The following is a 19,597-nucleotide window of genomic DNA, read 5'->3' as shown; positions in this document are numbered from 1 at the left end:
ACGTTACCTGGCCTGACAGGTGCATTCTCTACTGGACCGCGAAGCCATCAAAAAGTAGAAGAGGTCACAAAGGATGCTTATTTTGTATTGAAATAGGATAAACCGTGCCCATCAACATTCAACACTGTTGAATTTCAACAGGGGACTCTATTTTTATAAGTTGGCGGTGCATGTAAGGCTTGAAATGTTGGCTCAAGTTTAATGTTTAAGATAACGTTGAACCCCTGGCCGTATCCTTCCAAATTAAGCAAATAACCACACATATATTGAACTTGAAGCTTGGACTAGAAATTCTTAGATTTAATGTATAAAAATCATACAACAGTCACACAAGACTGGAATTAATTGTTCTAAAAATTACAATATAAAACACCCCAGAAGAATATCTCTTATCCTTCAGTTTAAATAGCTCAAGTTATATATCATCATTTCATGTAGTAGACTCGGACATCATTAAATTAGTTCACAAAAACCACAAGAACTAGATTAAAGCTAACATCATTACCGTGCCAATCATTTGGCACAAAACCAACAAATTTAATGCACTGCGTACCAGCGCGCGGTAACTCGGCGCGGTTAAAGATAACCGCAGTGCACAAAATCAGTTCGCTGCGCGCCAAATACTTGGTCGTCTGGACGTCAAGTGGTGAACTATAGTGTAACGAGTTAGTCACCATGACAACATGATTCGTGTTATTTTCACATTCAGTTTTATTATACTATGTACATGTAATATCATCACACGACGGGCCCCGTGTGTATTCGCGGTGGTTTCGTGGTAACTAGGAGGGTACTTCGTAAACTCTTTTGTCTCCACCGATCTCATCACATAATACAAAACCAAACTGGGTTCACCAGATATAAATCAGAGCATCCCTCAATGAGAGTATTTTTCAAATTCAGCTCAGCGGAAGGGCATTTTCTTGATGTCGTTGGTAAGTTTTTGGACCGGTTCAGTGTTAGACCTGGCTCGGTGGGGCGTGGAAGTTGGGGTGGTGCCCGACCCTTTATACCTCGGTAACATACTGTTCCTGTTAGGCGTCTTCTCTCCCTGTGAGAAAATAGAATTTATTGAGAGAAACCAGAGTAAGATATAACAAGGGCAAGATTCATTCATCGAGGCAATAATTTCAAGTTCAAATATCGTGAAGGAAAAGAAGGTATTCTAATTTCAATAGTGCTATGATTGTTTAAAATGATTATTCTGCTTCTTAAATGCTGCGGAAGGTTATTTAAAAAATCTTTCACGTGATTCTTATTATAACTATAAGTATAAGGCAATAGCTAATTAATCGTTCACAATGATTTAATTACAAGTTCGTTTGATTCAGCCAAGACGGGAATGTCCATCCCGGCCGTAAAATAATAGACTATATTATTTGCATTTAACGGCAGTAGATTTGAATTTTAAACTAAACTATTATTCGAAATCTCACGATTAAAGGCTGGAATTAAGCATGCAATTTGACAACACACGAAAACAGCAGAAGAGAAATATTTGCCTCACTTTCACACTCACTTCAGATAAGAAAGATAACGATGAATATTAATTGCTTTATCTACCTTTACCTCCCTTATATTTAAGACATTGCTACTAGTATTTATAAAACCAAATTTATGGTACTACTAAATTATACCTGTGTTATTTTGTCTGCCTTTGCATGGAAACATTTTCAGACGATCAAATCATGCAAAAATCGATAGCTTTTTAGATATGCTGAAACTGATAAATAATCAGATAGATGGTGGAAGACGTCACTCCGATCACTTGAAATCAAGAACTCGCAAGAATTGCCGAAAGACTAAAAATCAATCTTATGACTCACTAATTTGTTAAGAGGGGTTTCTTTTCATTTCTAATAAAAGAAGTGTACAATTTTCCAAAGAACCATTGTCAAGATTGCGATTATCATAGCAAAATCTAATTTATCAAGATTCGATTGAGATAAAGATAATCCATGAATCCCTCATGGGGAGGGCATTGCCCTTTTCGACATCGATTTTTCGTAAAAGAAAGCTTCAATGATGAGATGGTCATGCCCCCTGTTTTAAAATTTCTAGCATTGACAATTGGATATGAACATTTTTAACTCACCGTTACTTTATTGGCACGTTTCGATCTTGGTGTATTTGGCGCTGAAGCCAGAGAAGCATCACTTAATTTCCTATTTACGGTTTTCGAGGTACGGTTGGTGATAATTGCTGAAATCTTAGATTTGACGCCTTCTTTTTCCTTTTCCTTGTCATTCTTTTTGATAATCTCGCCAGATCCACTGCTTGTGTTTGTTGCCTTCTTCGGGTTGCCGGATCTATGACAGTCTACCCTGCTCTTGATATTCAGGTTCTTTTTAGCAGGAGAGGGGGCAGTGGAAATATTCCTAGTTATCCTGGTCCTGGATCCAGTCTCGGAAGAGGAGGACTTGTCGGTCTCGCTCTTTATAGACAAGTTAGACAGAGACCCGGTGATGATGTCGGAGTTTCTCCTGGATCTAGGAGTACTGCTGGGGTTAGTGATGGTGTTACTCTTCACAGGGGTCCTGTTCTTAACGGAGCTTGGTCTATCCCGGGTAGTACCAGCAGATTTCCCTCGTTGTGTCGTACTGTCAGATGGCCTTCCCACGGGACGCTTTGACCCTAGACCTGTCTTGTTGATGGCAGCTTTTGAACGGGCACTGGGACCGGTATCTCGCTTTGGTAGGGAGGATTTACCCTCAACAGGTTTCTTGGTTGTCTTCTTGGTAGGTGGAGGAGGGTTGGTCGGAGTTGGCGTGGTTTTTGGGGCGACTGGGGACTCCTCTGGTATCGGGGTCCTGTTATCTTGCTTCGGTTCCGTAGGAGAAATCACAATGCTCGGCTCTTTGAGCTCTAATGTGATATTCCTGACGTTCGGATCATAGTAGACATTCCGAGTACTACCACCAAACCCGTCGAACATGTTGGACTCTGAGTCAATCATAGTTATTTCCCCGGCATCCTTGATTTCAGGGGGCTTGAAGCTATCTATATCCCGCTCGTAATCGCTACTAAACTGAGCTAAAGATGTGTTTTCAGACAAAGTGCGACGGTCTGGTGTTAACTTGAATTTGTCGTCCGGAGAGGAGGGTTTTACTTTGTTTCCGTGACTTGAGCTACGTTTTAGGGCTGATTCTGGAGTAAGAGCATTCCGACTATCGGACTCGCTGCCACTTCTATTATCAGATTTTTGACCCATTCGCTCCAACTTGGACCGACTAGGTCTCGGTGGTTTAGAAGGAACTTTAGATAACATAGCACTTGCTGATTTAGGTCTCTCTACCTCGGGTTCTTCTGAAACAGGTTTCATAGCTGAAGGCTGAGGACTACTAGGTTCCATAACCAGTCGCCGCTTAGCATTAGGATTAGGAGTGGGCGATTCACTCGATTTAGTTGAGGATGGCCTTGGCATTGAGGACGACGGAGTACGGGGTTTCATAGATATAGACCCTCTCTCGTTCAGCCTAGAGTCTGATCTAGTCCTACTACTAGGAGTCATACCCTTGATTGGAGTCTCCGCAAGACACGATATTTTACTACTCAGACGACGTCTGTCCTTGTGGTTTATATTAGATAAAGGTTGCTGCATCGGTGGTTTAGAGTAACCATCGTTAGTCCAAGGGTGGAGTCGGATGTTTTCAATCGTGGCTCTCTTTTTCGGGTTTGCTCGTAGTAGTCGCGCTATCATGTCCAGTGCAGCTGAAACAGAATATTATGTTATCATTTTGAAGATAAATTACAGATAAGGTATGACTATTTTTACAGCGTATTTACGGCATTATGGTGCATTTCAAATGAACATACATACTTACTATGAAGTAAATACTAACTACCTTACAAGACATATTTATAACGTACGAAATGTGGCGGTTTTCCGAAAATTTCGCCATATTTTCGGACCGCCAAAATTTCGGTCGTCGTAATAGAATCCGTCGCATTATCTTTTAGCTTATTTCAATGACCCTGCCTTCACTGCTTTATTTTGTTTCTAAAAAGTAATATCAAGTAAAACAAATAAATAAATTCTGGCATCTTGGGACAAATAATCACCACACCAATGAAGAATTGAATGTCAAGCAATACAGTTTAAATTTGCATTAAAATACATGTATGTGCTAACATGAAAGTCTTACAGTCTTAATACAGACTAAGTTTGAACATGATTTTACCGAATTTCAGAAATTTCCTTACTGCTTACTGTCACAAAAAATGATGAAAAATACCCTTATTTTCTGTGACGTCCGAAATTTGACGGTTTTTGTTCAATTTCGCCATATTTTCGGACCGCCAAAATTTCGGTCGTCGCAAATTAGGCCGCCATAAATATGTCTTGTAAGGTATCTGCTTATTTAACTTTATAGAATTTGTACCTTTTCACATTGACAAGTCAATGACATGTCTGCTCATGCATGCAGATCATGTCAGATCGACCGATTCGATCATGCATTGCATGCATGCATAACCCTGCATAGCTAGCTGCGCGGCTTATGCGCGCGTAAAGCCGCGCAGATAGGGCTATGAAAAGAAGTCAACGATATTGCCGTAATGTGTTCGCGCACTACGTACGAAAGCACGCAAATTTGTTGACATTTTAGCTGGGTATGGAAGAGTAGACAATTGCAACCTGTGAGTGGGCATCTTCAAATTACGTTACAGCAGTGATTTTATCCTCCCATATTAGAACATTTGCGCTGTGTGTACGTGATGCATATGTGATTTGTGTTGGAATTGTGTGACCTTCACTAATTATTCACCATAAATTTGCATTATGTAACATCTAAAATGCATTATAATATTGGACAGATTCCAAGTTTTATAAATGATTTCCGTTAAAACATATCACATCCGATACTTTTAACAATGCGAGATAAAAGTTAAAACTGTACCTTTTACCATGCCGGCAAACTTTCTTAGTTCTTATACATAGCAAGACTTTTACAAAACAAAAATCAGCTGCATTTATAAGACTGACTTATGTCGAGAATAACAGAGAACTTTTAAAGCTTCCACAGTCTAACCACTAGATATGTTAAAGCATATATATCGTATCAAAGATGGCTTCCTTATGGCTACTAACCCGATATGTCTCGCGGAATTACCGAATGTACAACGCCAGACAACTACATCACATGTTACATTTTGGTTGATTTTCTAGCTGACATCTTAATTCTCAATATTTGCGATAATAAATAGACTTGATGCCATTGGTGGAAGGTAATTGCTATTGGAAACACGTGGTTTTAGCAAACATCCTACAGTACATTATATACAACACTACAATTTGTACAATCTTTTGTGTTACCGCAGTGGAAATACATTTCACAGGAGGGTTTTAAGTAAACGCCCTGTACAATTACACATCAAATAATCTTACAATTGGAGGGAATATCGCCCAATGTTACGTTGTCTTGAGTTTCAGATCAATATACCATTATAAGACAGAGCCTACACAGCGAATAGTTGCACATTGAACAGTGTGATGTTTAATTGATATGACAAATGACAAGGTATGTCTGGTATGATATGCTGAGTTTATCCAGATATTTTTGTCCGCTGTCAAACCTAGACAAAAACTGAATTAAAAAATCGTTCGAGATTGTAAAATATGCATGATATGTCGATTATAGGACACAAAGGACACATATTATGATAAAGATTGAGGTGTCATTAATATATTGTTCGCACTGCTGTAATTCAATGCAGCTAAAGGTTTTCAAATATTTTACATGTTATGTGCAACGTGACATATTAAATACTCAAGATTTTACGTTTAGTGAATGTGAATTACAGAACATAAAATACACAACTTCTTAGTGGGCAATCAGAGTTACATAGTCAGCTGCTACCAAGTTACATAGCCAGCTACAGTATGTACAATATGTACACATATTACACACATGACCAACAAGTTGCCAAATAACACGTACAATGTAAGTTATGTTCACTTCATCAATATTTAACTAATGATTTAATGATGATAGAACAAACAATAGTTTAGTTGTAAAACTTCCAATATAATATTCCAACTCACATTTAGAAAGTCCTTTAGGGTGAGGATAGCTAGCTGATGTTATACTCTCAACTAAATGCTTCATATCACTGTCATCAAATGGCATGGTACCACAGAGCAGTGTGTACAACACAACTCCCAAACTCCAACAATCGACCTCGGGTCCTCGGTACCTGTAAATAAGGAGTTAGTATACAGAGTACAGTATACACTTTACAGGGGAGAATAACACTTGTGTTTAGGGTCATCTGTAAGTCCAGCCACTACTCACGTTTTGGATAATTCCAAAACGGTGTAGGGTATTTAATTTCTGTAAAAAGTTTCTTGAAGCAGAAATTGGTGATGATTCTGAGTTACAGTAAACACTATTCTACAGTTCTCTAGACAGTGTAATAAATTTAAGTGAGCGGTTTAAAAAATGTTGCCTCTCCCGAGCTTTCATCAACTCGCCATTTAGTACTTGTTTCCCCTCCTCTATTTCTTATCCTAATTTTCCGTCCCTTATATGTTTTCATCCTTTTGAAACCAATTTCTACGCGGAAGTTTAAACATTTAAAAATTTTTTCGTGGGCATTATTCCTCAATTCGGTAAAATTCCGAAAGTTTTTCGCATTTCACTCTTACTACATACAAATTAGAGAACTCTCTCTCCCTATCTTGTGTGAGCACTGAAGAATTAAAAACAGTCAACAAGAGTAATATAGTGTACGTGAGAAGTGATGAAACAATATGTGTGTGGACGGTGTGACACACCTTAACAAGTTCTCTCTCTCTCTCTCTCTCTCTCTCTCTCTCTCTCTCTCTCTCTCTCTCTCTCTCTCTCTCTCTCTCTCTCTCTCTCTCTCTCTCTCTCTCTCTCTCTCTCTCTCTCTCTCTCTCTCTCTCTCTCTCTCTCTCTCTCTCTCTCTCTCTCTCTCTCTCTCTCTCTCCCTCTCTCTCTCTCTCTCTCTCTCTCTCTCTCTCTCTCTCTCTCTCTCTCTCTCTCTCTCTCTCTCTCTCTCTCTCTCTCTCTCTCTCTCTCTCTCTCTCTCTCTGTGTGTTATTACTACTTGACACTATAACAGATCAACAGCGGTTAACAAGAAGGATTACTTGGCACTGAGCCAATAAAATATAACATAGTTGTTCTGTATTTTATTGTAGTACTTTAGTAGTTGAGCACTGTTTATCTTAGTGGTTATTATAGATATAGCACAGATAAGTGAAATCAATTAAACATAGTGCTCAGTGCTGTATGACTTGTTGACTACAGAGACTGATGATGGTGAATTAGTGATGATACGTGGATTGTCGTCAGGAAGTATTATCAATATGAATTTGAGTATCTACACTTGGTACCTTATTTGGTTGTTCTTTCATTCAGTTGTCATGCTCAACTAGCTACTATCTCCAGGGATCATGTCAACATGTTATATAGAAAACAATAAAGTATTCTACATACCCAAAGTTTAGCTCAACAATATAAGAAATAATGGTTCAGTAACTCCCAACAATTACAGTCAGTATAAGTGTGCCAGCACCATGAATCTCCACTATTTCAGTTTAGTGCAGGTAACTGGTAAGTGGTTACTTATAACTGGTAACTGGTTTACTTGTTCTCTGTACGTACCAGGTACCTATGTTGGAGGGCGTGGTAGTTGAAGCTCTAAAAACTTTAAACTCCTCTGATCCAGAACGTGCCGCGCAGAAAATGACATTCCTAACCATAACGTCACTGCTCTCGTTAAATCAAAAGAACTCTAATTTACCGACTTGACGGTGTATATGTTCTACAGTAAGAGAGAGTGACATGGGCGTGTAGTATGTTTGTTCCGGGCAGATAACATGATATCATACCTTTCGTGTGGACAGTGTTTCTAATTCAAATATTTCACATTCCCGGCGCGGGACATTGTATGGGTTCTGCACTGCCTACCCCTAAAATAATGAGATATGTGGTTTTATAACGACGTAACACACAGCCCACACACACTACTACTTCTAACACATCATCAACATCAGTATCATTGAAATGAGACAGGAAGTAAGGGATGTTGTTAGAAAGTGTGACATCACGTGATGTGTGCCACAAGGAGTGTGACATCACCCCCCTTGTGGCACACTGGATAATTACACAGCGTCACACTGTAACACAGTGCAGGAACTGTAGAATAGACTAGAGCTGTTCTAGTGTTATAGTGTTCTCTAGTCTATAGGATTACGTCACATATCTTACATCATTGTAACACGCTTACCCTGGTTCACCTGGATTAGATCTACTTGCACTGCACTGGAGTAATAAGTTGCACTCCACTGGGCTGGCAGAAAGCTAGAATAACCTAATTACTGACTATTGTTTGATTTATTGATATGATTCTCATTTCACAGTATACTCTGATTTCTAGCTACGATAATTCAAATTTGTGTAACCTTGATACGGTACACTTAAAAGAAAACAATGATTTATATAACAGATCCATGGGATCCACGTACACTGTACAGCTACAGGTATGATCGTCCTGTCACAAATCAACAATCACATTACGTGACCTCTTTTTATTGAATAACAATGAGCTTTGGAGTATTATATTTTAAACAGGAAACGATGTTTCCCGTTTATAATCAAAAAGTCAATATAATTTAATCTTATAATGTTGCCATGGGGTGGCAAATCCCCATTCATCGTAGTCCGATAGTTTCACTGCATCCTAATGTGGGGAGTCAACAATTCTATACTTAACTATAGTAATATGCGGGTCTGGATACGGAACACTATTATAATGTACACGGCAAGTAGCAGAGTCTGAGGGTACACTATGCTATGTAACTGAAGTAGGTTTCTGGTTTACTAACACTTATTTTAACATATACTCCCCTTTAAGTAGCCGTGTTGATGTGGTAGTCCTCTAGAATACCGTTCCTCTAACCTGTACATGAGAGTTGCATGGTACAGAAGAACTGTAGAATAACTTGTAGACTACTAACACTATATCAGTTAACATGGTCCTCGTGACCAGACTACCTGACTAGTAGAGAGGTATGCTAATATATGTACTTTAATAATTGTACTGTGGAACAAATAATATTAGTAGAAAATACCTCTGGAGAGTTTTGTTCTGGTTAATTCCACAAAACAGAGATATATCCAGGTTACCCTAGAAAACAGATAGTTTTGTTCCAGTAAACATGATACCACAAAGACACTCTAAACAACTCCCCCTAGACAGACCAGGTATTAGGTAACAGGGTACTGTTAAATACCACGCTGATTTAATGGGGGTGACGTCACGCTGTCCGGCAGAGAATCTGTTTAACTGCTCTCTCTCTCTCTCTCTCGCCAGGAGAACAGTACAACACTTTTTTGCTGGCCTGGTTAATTACCAGCGACACCCACTGCTCAGCGTTATGAGGGGGACCAGGGTGGTGAGAAGCACGACCATAACAAATTATATCTATTCTGGTGAAGATAAAAATAGATTTCCACTCAAATAACCAGCTTAATTCGCTGGGCGAAGAATGATAGATCCAAATATTTCTATACGCTCAAAGTAACTGAAACATAATTATTTCAATCATTCAATTTGCGGCTCCGTCTTAAGACCCCTTGATGTCTATAAACCAATCATACTGCGTTCTCAAGTCTACAGTACGCATGGGTAACAAAGTCTCGTAGGCTCGTCTAATCGTCCATTCAGAGGCTCCGAAGAAAACCAATTGTGTAATCGCAAAGTATTTTCATACTCTGCTATGTGATCTCCCCCACTACTAATTACTATAACCTGACACTAGAAACCCCCTTCTAGCCTGGCAGCAAGCGTGGAGTGTTTGACATCTCCTCATGTTCGACAGATATAATTGTGTTAAAACGAGATGTGTACAAGGCAGTGTGTTACACCAGCACCACCAGCAGCAGCTGCCACCAAATGATAACACCGGTATTGGGTTACAACACAAACCGGGCGTATTTCCATGGTACTGCACACGTGATGTTAGCAGTGGACACGTGATGTTAGCAGTGGTACTGCCAACTTGGCATGTCACTTTAACTGGGGTATTTCGGAGCTGTTTAGTGAGGACATGCGTTCAGTGCTGGTTTACTTCCAGGAATACTGGTTAACTGTTTATAAGAATCAGGGTCCAGATGTTTATACTTTTATAATGGTCGCTGCTACCCTAGCACAGAGTTGGTTCTACCCTAGCAGGGATAAGAAAACCAGGAATGCTAAATGCTCGCCCTTATTCTGCATTCCCAGCATTGTTCACACGTTACTTGACTAATTGCCCAGCTTATTTGAAATGAGAGAGCAGTATTACAACCCAGCTCTGATGGACACCATTAAAGTTAACATCTCAAGTTATTATATAGCTGGCACAGGTCCAAACTTGATGAATATTATTGGTGATGTTCAATAAGTCATGTTCAATCTAATTACGCGTACACACGGCTCTATTTTCGTTTGAGCTAAATTTAGGTCTGACTTTTGGATCCACCGTCATATTTGCACAATTATACCGTAATTATAGGCACGTTATCTGGCAATTAGCCTGCAATTAGCAAGCAATTAACTAATTAACTGGGATTTGTTGCCAGTCAAAACAATTTGCTGCTCTCAAAATTGATCATTATAATAGCAGCCGAATGAGTAGGCATTCAGTATCGGAACGGATAGATTGATGCTATAATTATGATTTATATCTAATTGTACCGAATTTATGTCTTTTCATCCAAAATGAGTTAAATGGCGAACGATATTATTTTGTTTATTACTAATTAACATAAAAATGTATCGTAAGTTTAAAATATATACTATTAAAATTATGATAACTAATGTAATTTAAACTTAGGAACTTGATATAATCCCAGTTTCGTAATTAAGGTAATTATAATATATTTAGTAAGATATTACTAATATTTTAACATAATTATTACACGGTCTATGGGAGCCAGAAATACCTTGCAACGTTATATTTCCGTCTCAGCAGCTTTACATTTTTCAATTACATTTATATCTCTGTCTCAAATTGTAACAGAAAATCTCACGAGTTTTGCGAAAAACGTCTGTAATCCCAGAGATAATTATAGATGTCTAATGGTAAACACAGATTAAGCCGTTTTTAAGACGTGCTTAATTAGGTTATTAATAATTAGTTGTCGGTAATGAGATAATGAGTTGTGCGGTGAACAATGATCCGCAGTAACTATGACAACGTGAGCACTGAGAAGCTAGGTGATGTAATGTTGCTGTGTTTTTCGTTGTCATGGTAACGCGGACAACGTTGGGCGGGATTGTAAGTATGTCATGATTGCTGTGGTTTTAGTATATTATAATATAACGGCTTAACGGATAATATTCGTAAATTCACATTGTTCAGAATTAATATTAATTTTGAATTATATTACCTTAAAAATGTACATCATGATGTTATAACAATTTGAATGCAAGTGCTTGTTCCAAGAAGGGCCCCACGGTCATTGACAAGTTGTATTTCATTAAAACCATAGCTCTCAACATAACATTTCAATAATAATGTACACATTCAAAAGCTGCTCAAAGTTGACTACTTACAATTTAGTATATTGTCTCACTTACCGCATGACAAGACAAATTTAATGAAACTTCTTAAAAACCACTATCAAATATATATACGTGCGAAGAAATGCTTGACAATACAAACAGTGCGGTGTCTGTCAATACAATAGTACAGTATGTACAATACATCAGATTATAAAAAACGTATGTGACAAACTTTCTCTGAACTAAATTTGCGCCAATCAGCTTCTCATTGTTCTGGACGTCCTCCAAGTTTTATAGCGTGGGCCGCGGTCGGATATAAATAAAGTAGGATGTTAACATTTTCGTGACCTTAGAGTATCATTATAATTATGAAAATTTGCGACAAAATGTTGAAAGGTTTGAATGGAAGTTTTTGACTTTCTTCTCAAGTAAAGCTATCCAAAATAGGATTAATTTAACTGGGAGGGCATTATGACGTCACAATTTAATTTTCAAAACCGCCCACAACTGCATTTAAAGGGTATAATGAAGATGACGTAAATATACACGGGACCGGGGACTAGATGATACTACGTCACTACATGGAAATGTGAGTACATCATAGTTGGTGATATGAGATTGCAGTGTTATAAGTTTCCGTTTGTTTTAATAGTTCCCTACACTTGAGTGGGGACGTGTAGGCGTGGTACCAGGGAGTAGCAATATAATAGCTTTATATAACACATTTAAAGTTTAGAAATTACTAGTTTAAAGAACAGAGGGTGGAGCCTTCATCTAAAGATATTTTCCTACTCACTCTTTTCCTTGAATCATCTCTGGAGAGGCGTACAGCGGGGAACCACAGAACGTGTTCAGCAAACAGTCGTGCGCGTACTGATTACTCAAACCAAAGTCTATTATCTGTAATGTAAAGTTATTTCTTGTTAATTGTTTCACTATATTTCTGGTAGATATTTTACAGCAAATAACCAGTAATTTTATGACAATATACAACAATAATGAAAAATCTATAAATAGTTTGTTTTTTACAATGTCTTGTGGCACAGTGACTGATAAATTTAATAATAAATAACAGTAAAATCATGACAAAATATCAAAACAGTAACCACATACATTTCTGACAGATTACCTTGATATTCATGTCTTTATCCAGTAGTAAGTTCTCTAGCTTCAAATCTCTGTGAACAATCAGATTCTGAAGAATTGAGACATTAAATATCGAGCAATAATTCGTTTAACCGTCAGAATGTGATAAATGTGGGGCTCCAAAGGACCTTCAATGTGGCAGGATAAAATCGGCAATTCAATTCGGGGCTGCCCTAAAGAGTTATTTATACATCCTTCTATACCTACAGATTAAATTTCTAAATGAATGATATATTGATGACGACTGATGAGTTATTTAGATTTAGTGAAAATGCGTGTATCATTCATTGCGGATATATAATAATACGACGTACCGCATTCCACATGTTTTTCATTTACCACAAACCACTATTCTTTCTTCGTACTTCTTAAAGACTACTATAACGTGTTGATTCTAGAAGTATCTCTAAACGATTTTAACAGCAAAGTACAATACTGTAGACTAGTTTGGTAATTTATGCACATTTTATGTAATTTATGCAGTAAATAAACACTTCCGCTTACTGTTACTAGTTCCACGAGTATCATTAAAAAAGCTACATGGTTTATCTTCTAATACATTTAACATGCTACATGATTGAGATATGTAGTGACCTAAGGGGTCCGGAATAACATTGGAATGCACATTGGATCGTGCTTGTAACAAAAAATTCTGAAACTCTCAAAAATGTTCAAATATTGGAGTCATGCCCGAACAGCTGAAGACAGGTATTGGACAGTGGACAGGTGCTGGTTGACGATGAAACCTAAATATATCTGTTACGTGTACCAGTTCAATATTTACAGGTCAGTACGCGACAGGTGACTAACAGGTGACTAACAGCTGATGATTTCAAGTCTCGTGATGTCAAAATAAGGGAGTTTTAGACTTAGATGTAGACTATAAATATAGACTAGGAATAGTCTCAGATCAAAATACCTGTCCCAAAGCTATAGAATAGGAATAGTATTAAATAGTTTCATTGTTTCATAGTATAATAGCAAAATATTTTCATAGTAAAATACCCGCTCTCACAACAAAATCCATTTTGTCTTATTAGTTTTTTCTGTCACGTGATGAGAAAAGCGATAAACTTCAATAAAAGGTTTAAATCGTAATGAGTGCCACATGCCTAGCATGAAATATTTACCTACTAACTTACACTTGTGTAGGTCTGTAGAAGCATTAGTATCGGGCGTTGCCTGCTACAGGCTATCCCGAAACTAGAAGCTTGCTTTAATTTAATAACGTGATGTTTTTTGATATGTACACAGACGGTAGAAAAGAGGATAGGGTTTGACAAGTCTAAAATCTTATTAAAATAATCACAGCTATCATATTCCGTCACGGTACTAAAACAAGTATTCTCAATACCTGTTCAGCTTCTGTTATGTTTCTCAAATAACCGTTCTTATCCTTATTCCTTACTTTGTACTGTTAGCAATCACGTGAGTCGTGCGAGTAAAGCATCACTTTATTGTACTGTGCTCCTTATCAAGGAATATACTGTGTAAAGATAACATGTGTGTGGTACTGCACTCCTTATCAAGGAATATACAGTGTAAAGATAACATGTGTGTTGTGGAGTACGCTAAGCTCTAGATCATGATAGATAGGTATTCCAACATACCCCACCAATACCCATATAACTTAACAAACACGTACACACACACATACCATCACACACACAACACTAGCGTGTCGATGACTGCTCTAGTCAGTGTACATCGTCAGCAAAGCTCCCGCTGAAAGTTAAAACCCACGTGACACGCCCACGTGACACGCCCACGTGAGCCTAAAACCTGTCAACAGTTCCCGCTCTCAACAATCTCCGTGTGTCCGGGTGTGTGGGCTTGTCAATGCTGCTTACCAGTTGTACTTTAAAACTTGTACAGTGTGGTGTACGTGATGCCAATCAGGGTTATCCAAGGCTTATTTCACTATTTCACTCCATGTTTCACTATTTCACTGTTTCACTACATGTTTTACTATAGATTAACATATTACTGTACTCTATCCACCTTTATATGGTTGCATATTATGCATGACAAACCATCAAATATACTATTATGGGCAAATTATTAGAATTCTTCAGAAGTGATCCTTAGAGTTATGTTACGAAATAATGGAATCTAGAGTACGCCCATGAACGATGGTGTGCTCTTATGCTCTGTGGTGTCCAACCACAGTTGCTGTTAACCAAGCATGGTAATAAGGAAGTTGTGAAGAATGTTAGAATTTAAGAATTTTTGATAAGTTTTTAAATGTAATATAAATATAATGATGCTGTATAATAATCTGCAGAGTATACGCGGGTAAACGATCAAGTTTGGCAGATTTACTCTAACTCAAGAAACATTGCGTCATATCACTACTTTACGTAACCGGAAATATTTATGTATAATAATTAAATTGATGTCTTCCAGGGCGTAAGTAAGTAAGTAAGTAAGTAAATAATTATAAATACTTTCGTCACATAATTGACTTTTGGATATTCCTTGAGCGTCTAAAATACTTAAAAAGATAAACTATGAGTTTAGAGTGTCCTCCATCTCCTACGAGTACTAATACACGGTAATGAGGAGCGCGCAATTTCATGCCACATCTAAATTTAGCGAGCATCGTTATTTCCGAGAAGAAAGTGCAAGGAAATACGAAATGTAACCTTGAGTAGCCTAGTAATATTAAATCTCATATCTATGATCACGCCTGGTGGTGATGTAATACCACACGCTGTATTACATGTACTAAAGACCGGCGCGGGTTTTGGCATATTTCCAATTGTTCAGAGCAAGGACTAATGGTCATGCAAGAAAATCACGTAAAAAATAGAATAGAGGTACTTTGTGGTTCGTTTTGGAGAATAAGCTACCAGTACACAAAGAAATCTAGGTATGTATATCCTTTTCAATCCATCAACTATTCGCTAATTGAGGTAATTGATTAATTGATAGTTGATACTCTTAGCATGATTTAATCCAATTTCGGGTCAGTTTTGCCATAATTCTTTTAGATAAAGTAAAATCCCCATTTCAATAAACCACATACCTTATGACAGTAGTCCACAGCGCTGACAATTTGTCTGAAATACTTGCGACTCTCCGACTCGTCTAAATACCGTCTCTCGTTTATGTAGTCAAAAAGCTCCCCGTTCACAGCGTACTCCATTACTATTATTATATTTGTACGGGTCTCCACAACTGGGGGATGGTGATGTTAGAGTCTGTTAGGGTCTGTTAGAGTGCTGGTAACTATGGGTAAATTATTAACTGATTGTCATAGTAACTGGTTGCTGTGGTAACTATGTAAGCACATGGTGCATATTATGGAGACTATTGTTACTACCCCCTTACAAGTTCGCTTTTAGGCCTAAACACTAAGCAGAGGCAACATGTGGGTGCGCTAATATTTAGCAAATAATGCGAATTCCGCACCTGCCTAAACACTAAAACTTTTTAAGTGCGGAAAATTTGGAGACAAATAAACACCGTAGTTAAGCTGCACTGAAAAATACGCAATATTTGCAGCCTATAGGTACTCTCAGCGTAGTATATTACTAAAGTTCGAATACAAGGTTATTGTCTTTTGCTGAGATTCCTGACAATAAAAGATGTATAATTATAATTCTTAAGATTTATAAATCTTTAGAATTACCCTCATAGAAGGTTTTTCAATAAGATGAGCAGAATGACTGGGGCTAGTTGAGCTGGTAATAAGCATTAAGGGGGCCGGGGGGGGGGGGGGGGGGGGGTCTTCATCAAAATTCTCTCGAAATTGATTTTATAGTTGTTTCTGATAGAGGGGAGTGATATCTATCAGCTGCTTTTGGTCCCATGGAAAAATATTGTTCCTATCCGAAATTATCGCGGGTCAAAGGTCAGAAACTTTTTTATTCGATTTTGAAAATCTTATATTAATATAACTTTACAATATTATAATATTCCGACATATATGTGTGTAATGTGTATAACCCCAACACATTGTGTGTAATGTGTATAACCCCAACACATTGTGTGTAATGTGTATAACCCCAACACATTGTGTGTAATGTGTATAACCCCAACACATTGTGTGTAATGTGTATAACCCCAACACATTGTGTGTAATGTGTATAACCCCAACACATTGTGTGTAATGTGTATAACCCCAACACATTGTGTGTAATGTGTATAACCCCACCGCAACCAAGTAACATTTGCTTCTATTCTGATATTGACAGACCTAGACGGCCTTGTCAAACGAATGATGAATATTGGGGCTTCAACTTTACGTTAAATGTACGCGAGTACAGGTTATTTTTATTAAAAACCATGATCTCATCCAACACATTGGTTGTAAAATAGGAATAAAAAATGTAGTCTGAGATCACGAAAAATTACACCCTCTCCTCCTTTTTACATGTATTTTTATTGCAGGCTTCAGCAAGGTACTATATCATTATCCCTGACGTCAACTTAACTGAAAATTCTTTAGTTTTCTTACCATCAATAACTTTTATAATGTGCGGATGTCGTAACACAGACAGTATATCGATCTCTCTCCGGACTCTCTCCATATCTTTTTTAGTTTTAACATTCTCCTTTCTGATGATCTTTATTGCTACCTGTCAGAAAGAGGGTTTATCATTAATAAGCTGTCACTGTGTCACGAGGGCGCTGTTACCATGTTACCAGGGCACACTGTTACCTCACAACTGTTACCATGTTACCAGGGCACACTGTTACCAGGGCACTGTTACCAGGGCATTGTTACCAGGGCATTGTTACCAGGGCACCCGGCACTCTGTTACCACTGTGTTACTCTGTTATAATAAACTGGAATTAGTGTTTTATTAACAGTCTGGTGTTGTTATGATGTTAAACAGGTAACACACACACAGCTATAACTATTATATCAGCTAATATACAGTTACATGGTGTATTGTCTCATGAAGCTACCTCTCTTCACTCTCCGTGTAGTATGATATATAATCCCTGGACCTCAATATATAAGCTCTTAGTTTTATCCATGTTGCCAGGCGTACGCGTTTTATAGCATTACACTTATAGTATTTAGAAAACAACTTCAGTTATATAAATTAATTCTACTGGATCTCTTGAATTTTAATTTATTTACAGCAGATCTGAGTAAGTCGTAAGTAGCAGAAGTAGCTAGGTCTTTTTGAAGTGTAATACTTCTAATGTATATAATGATTATATGTAGAAAAATATGTTGAATCACGTTAAATGTTATGCGTAGTGACTAGTAGTAGTGCAGTGATGTTATTGAAGGTTATAACTTGAGGTACAAGCTAAGCTATGTAAGTAATGAGTTCTATGTAAACTATAGTTTTCAAACACTAATCAGTTCCTCGTCTAGGTTTGACAGCTCTATTAGCTAATTAGATATAAGTCAGGAATTGTCCGAATTCAGTTGGATAACAATAAACAACACGACAGGACCAGTGTACGAGATATGAATAACCACGTACAAATGGCTGAACTGGGCAGATTTTATCACATACATTACACCGTATCATGGCATTCATGTTCGGTAACCAGACAAATTCAGGGTAATGAGTCTGCGAAAGGAAGGAATTAATGTACTTTATCTTAAATGTATGTGTACAGTTATCTGGGGTAAAGAATGTTTAAACTTATTACAACTGTACACATCTATTACATTAATTGAGGATGTAACAGATCAAGGTATATGTTTAATGTTTATTTTGAGGGGTCCTAATCGCCTTTATCCTCTACCGGAGTTTCACTTTTTTAATATAAAAACGTAAATCTGAGGAATGAGTATTATTATTGCACCGGGCACCCTATAATAATAAGGAGAGTTAGGTATTTTTGATGTGTAATACTTCTAATGATATGTAGAAAAATATGTAGAATCACGTTAAATGTCATGCGTAGTGACTAGTAGTAGTGATGTTATATGAGTTGCCGGTGTTAATCTCGAGCTTCTATCCTGCTTCTTGAACGGAGTGTTTAGTTGTGAATTTGATGTACAGGATATAGTTTCCGGGGATCGGTACTGACTGTATTAACTTATTAGGGGGCCGGGGGGGGGGGGGGGGGGGGGGGGGGGCAGTGAGAGATACAGTTATTAGCTGTCAGATTGCACAGTCGAGCTGACACATGTAACCTAATCAGCGGAACATGGAGTGAAGTGAGAGTGAAGTAGGCTATGTAATTAGTGCTGATAATAATGATCACCACACCACTTACTGTAGTAAGAGAGGGGGTGGAGAGAGAGAGAGAGAGAGAGAGAGAGAGAGAGAGAGAGAGAGAGAGAGAGAGAGAGAGAGAGAGAGAGAGAGAGAGAGAGAGAGAGAGAGAGAGAGGAGAGAGAGAGAGAGAGAGAGAGAGAGAGAGAGAGAGAGAGAGAGAGAGAGAGAGAGAGAGAGAGAGAGAGAGAGCGAGAGAGAGAGCGAGAGAGAGAGAGAAAGAGAGAGAGAGAGAAAGAGAGAGAGAGAGAGAGAGAGAGAGAGAGAGAGAGAGAGAGAGAGAGAGAGAGAGAGAGAGAGAGAGAGTGTGTGACAACTAAATATTTGTAGTTGTATATAACTGGGTGTGGTGACTGGTTAGTTTAAGTGTTGTTATCTAGGTACACCAGCTGTGTAATCAGCCAAACTGGCAGACCTAGCTCCTTGTTGTTGTGGTGAGAGAATTGTAATCTACTGAAATATTGGACCGCTCCGTGCACAGCTGCAAAATACACGTGGAACTGTTGTGCCTATCACATTACATTAGTGCTGGTTTGAGGAAGTAATCAAACAGTTTGGCACGGAAATGTTGTGAAGTTAGAGCTTATTACAGGTGGCAGGCTTTCTTGTGTGATGTAATCGAGTAGAACAAGTATTGCTCATCCACCCTATTCTGTTGTGCATTGTCTACCGTGTAGTTCCTCATATAAAAGTTAAACAAAACCATGTCGATTATACCATGCGGACACGCTCTGGATTAA

General features: G+C 38.0%; 1 protein-coding gene across 2 annotated transcripts in view; it reads right to left on the bottom strand.

Moving 5' to 3' along the window:
- Positions 1-266: 266 nt before the first annotated feature.
- The window catches only part of LOC134811718 (NUAK family SNF1-like kinase 1), a 60,301-nt gene continuing 40,970 nt past the window's right edge, over positions 267-19,597 (bottom strand). The window contains exons 4-11 of one of the 2 annotated variants that reach the window (XM_063818750.1): positions 17,126-17,246; positions 15,692-15,843; positions 12,647-12,712; positions 12,314-12,417; positions 6,044-6,195; positions 2,096-3,711; positions 1,827-1,856; positions 267-1,051 (exon numbers count right to left, since the gene is read on the bottom strand). In XM_063818750.1, the coding sequence (XP_063674820.1) occupies positions 1,851-1,856; positions 2,096-3,711; positions 6,044-6,195; positions 12,314-12,417; positions 12,647-12,712; positions 15,692-15,843; positions 17,126-17,246 (2,217 nt within the window). In that variant the 3' untranslated portion in view covers positions 267-1,051; positions 1,827-1,850. The remainder of the gene's footprint in view (positions 1,052-1,826; positions 1,857-2,095; positions 3,712-6,043; positions 6,196-12,313; positions 12,418-12,646; positions 12,713-15,691; positions 15,844-17,125; positions 17,247-19,597) is intronic. The other variant, XM_063818749.1, reaches the window with a different exon arrangement.

This window comes from Bolinopsis microptera, chromosome 2, assembly GCF_026151205.1.
Source record: "Bolinopsis microptera isolate Bmic1 chromosome 2, MBARI_Bmic_1.0, whole genome shotgun sequence".
Lineage (NCBI taxonomy): Eukaryota > Metazoa > Ctenophora > Tentaculata > Lobata > Bolinopsidae > Bolinopsis > Bolinopsis microptera.
The sequence above is the reverse complement of the archived record's forward strand: the minus strand, read 5'-3'. Positions and strand labels throughout refer to the sequence as shown.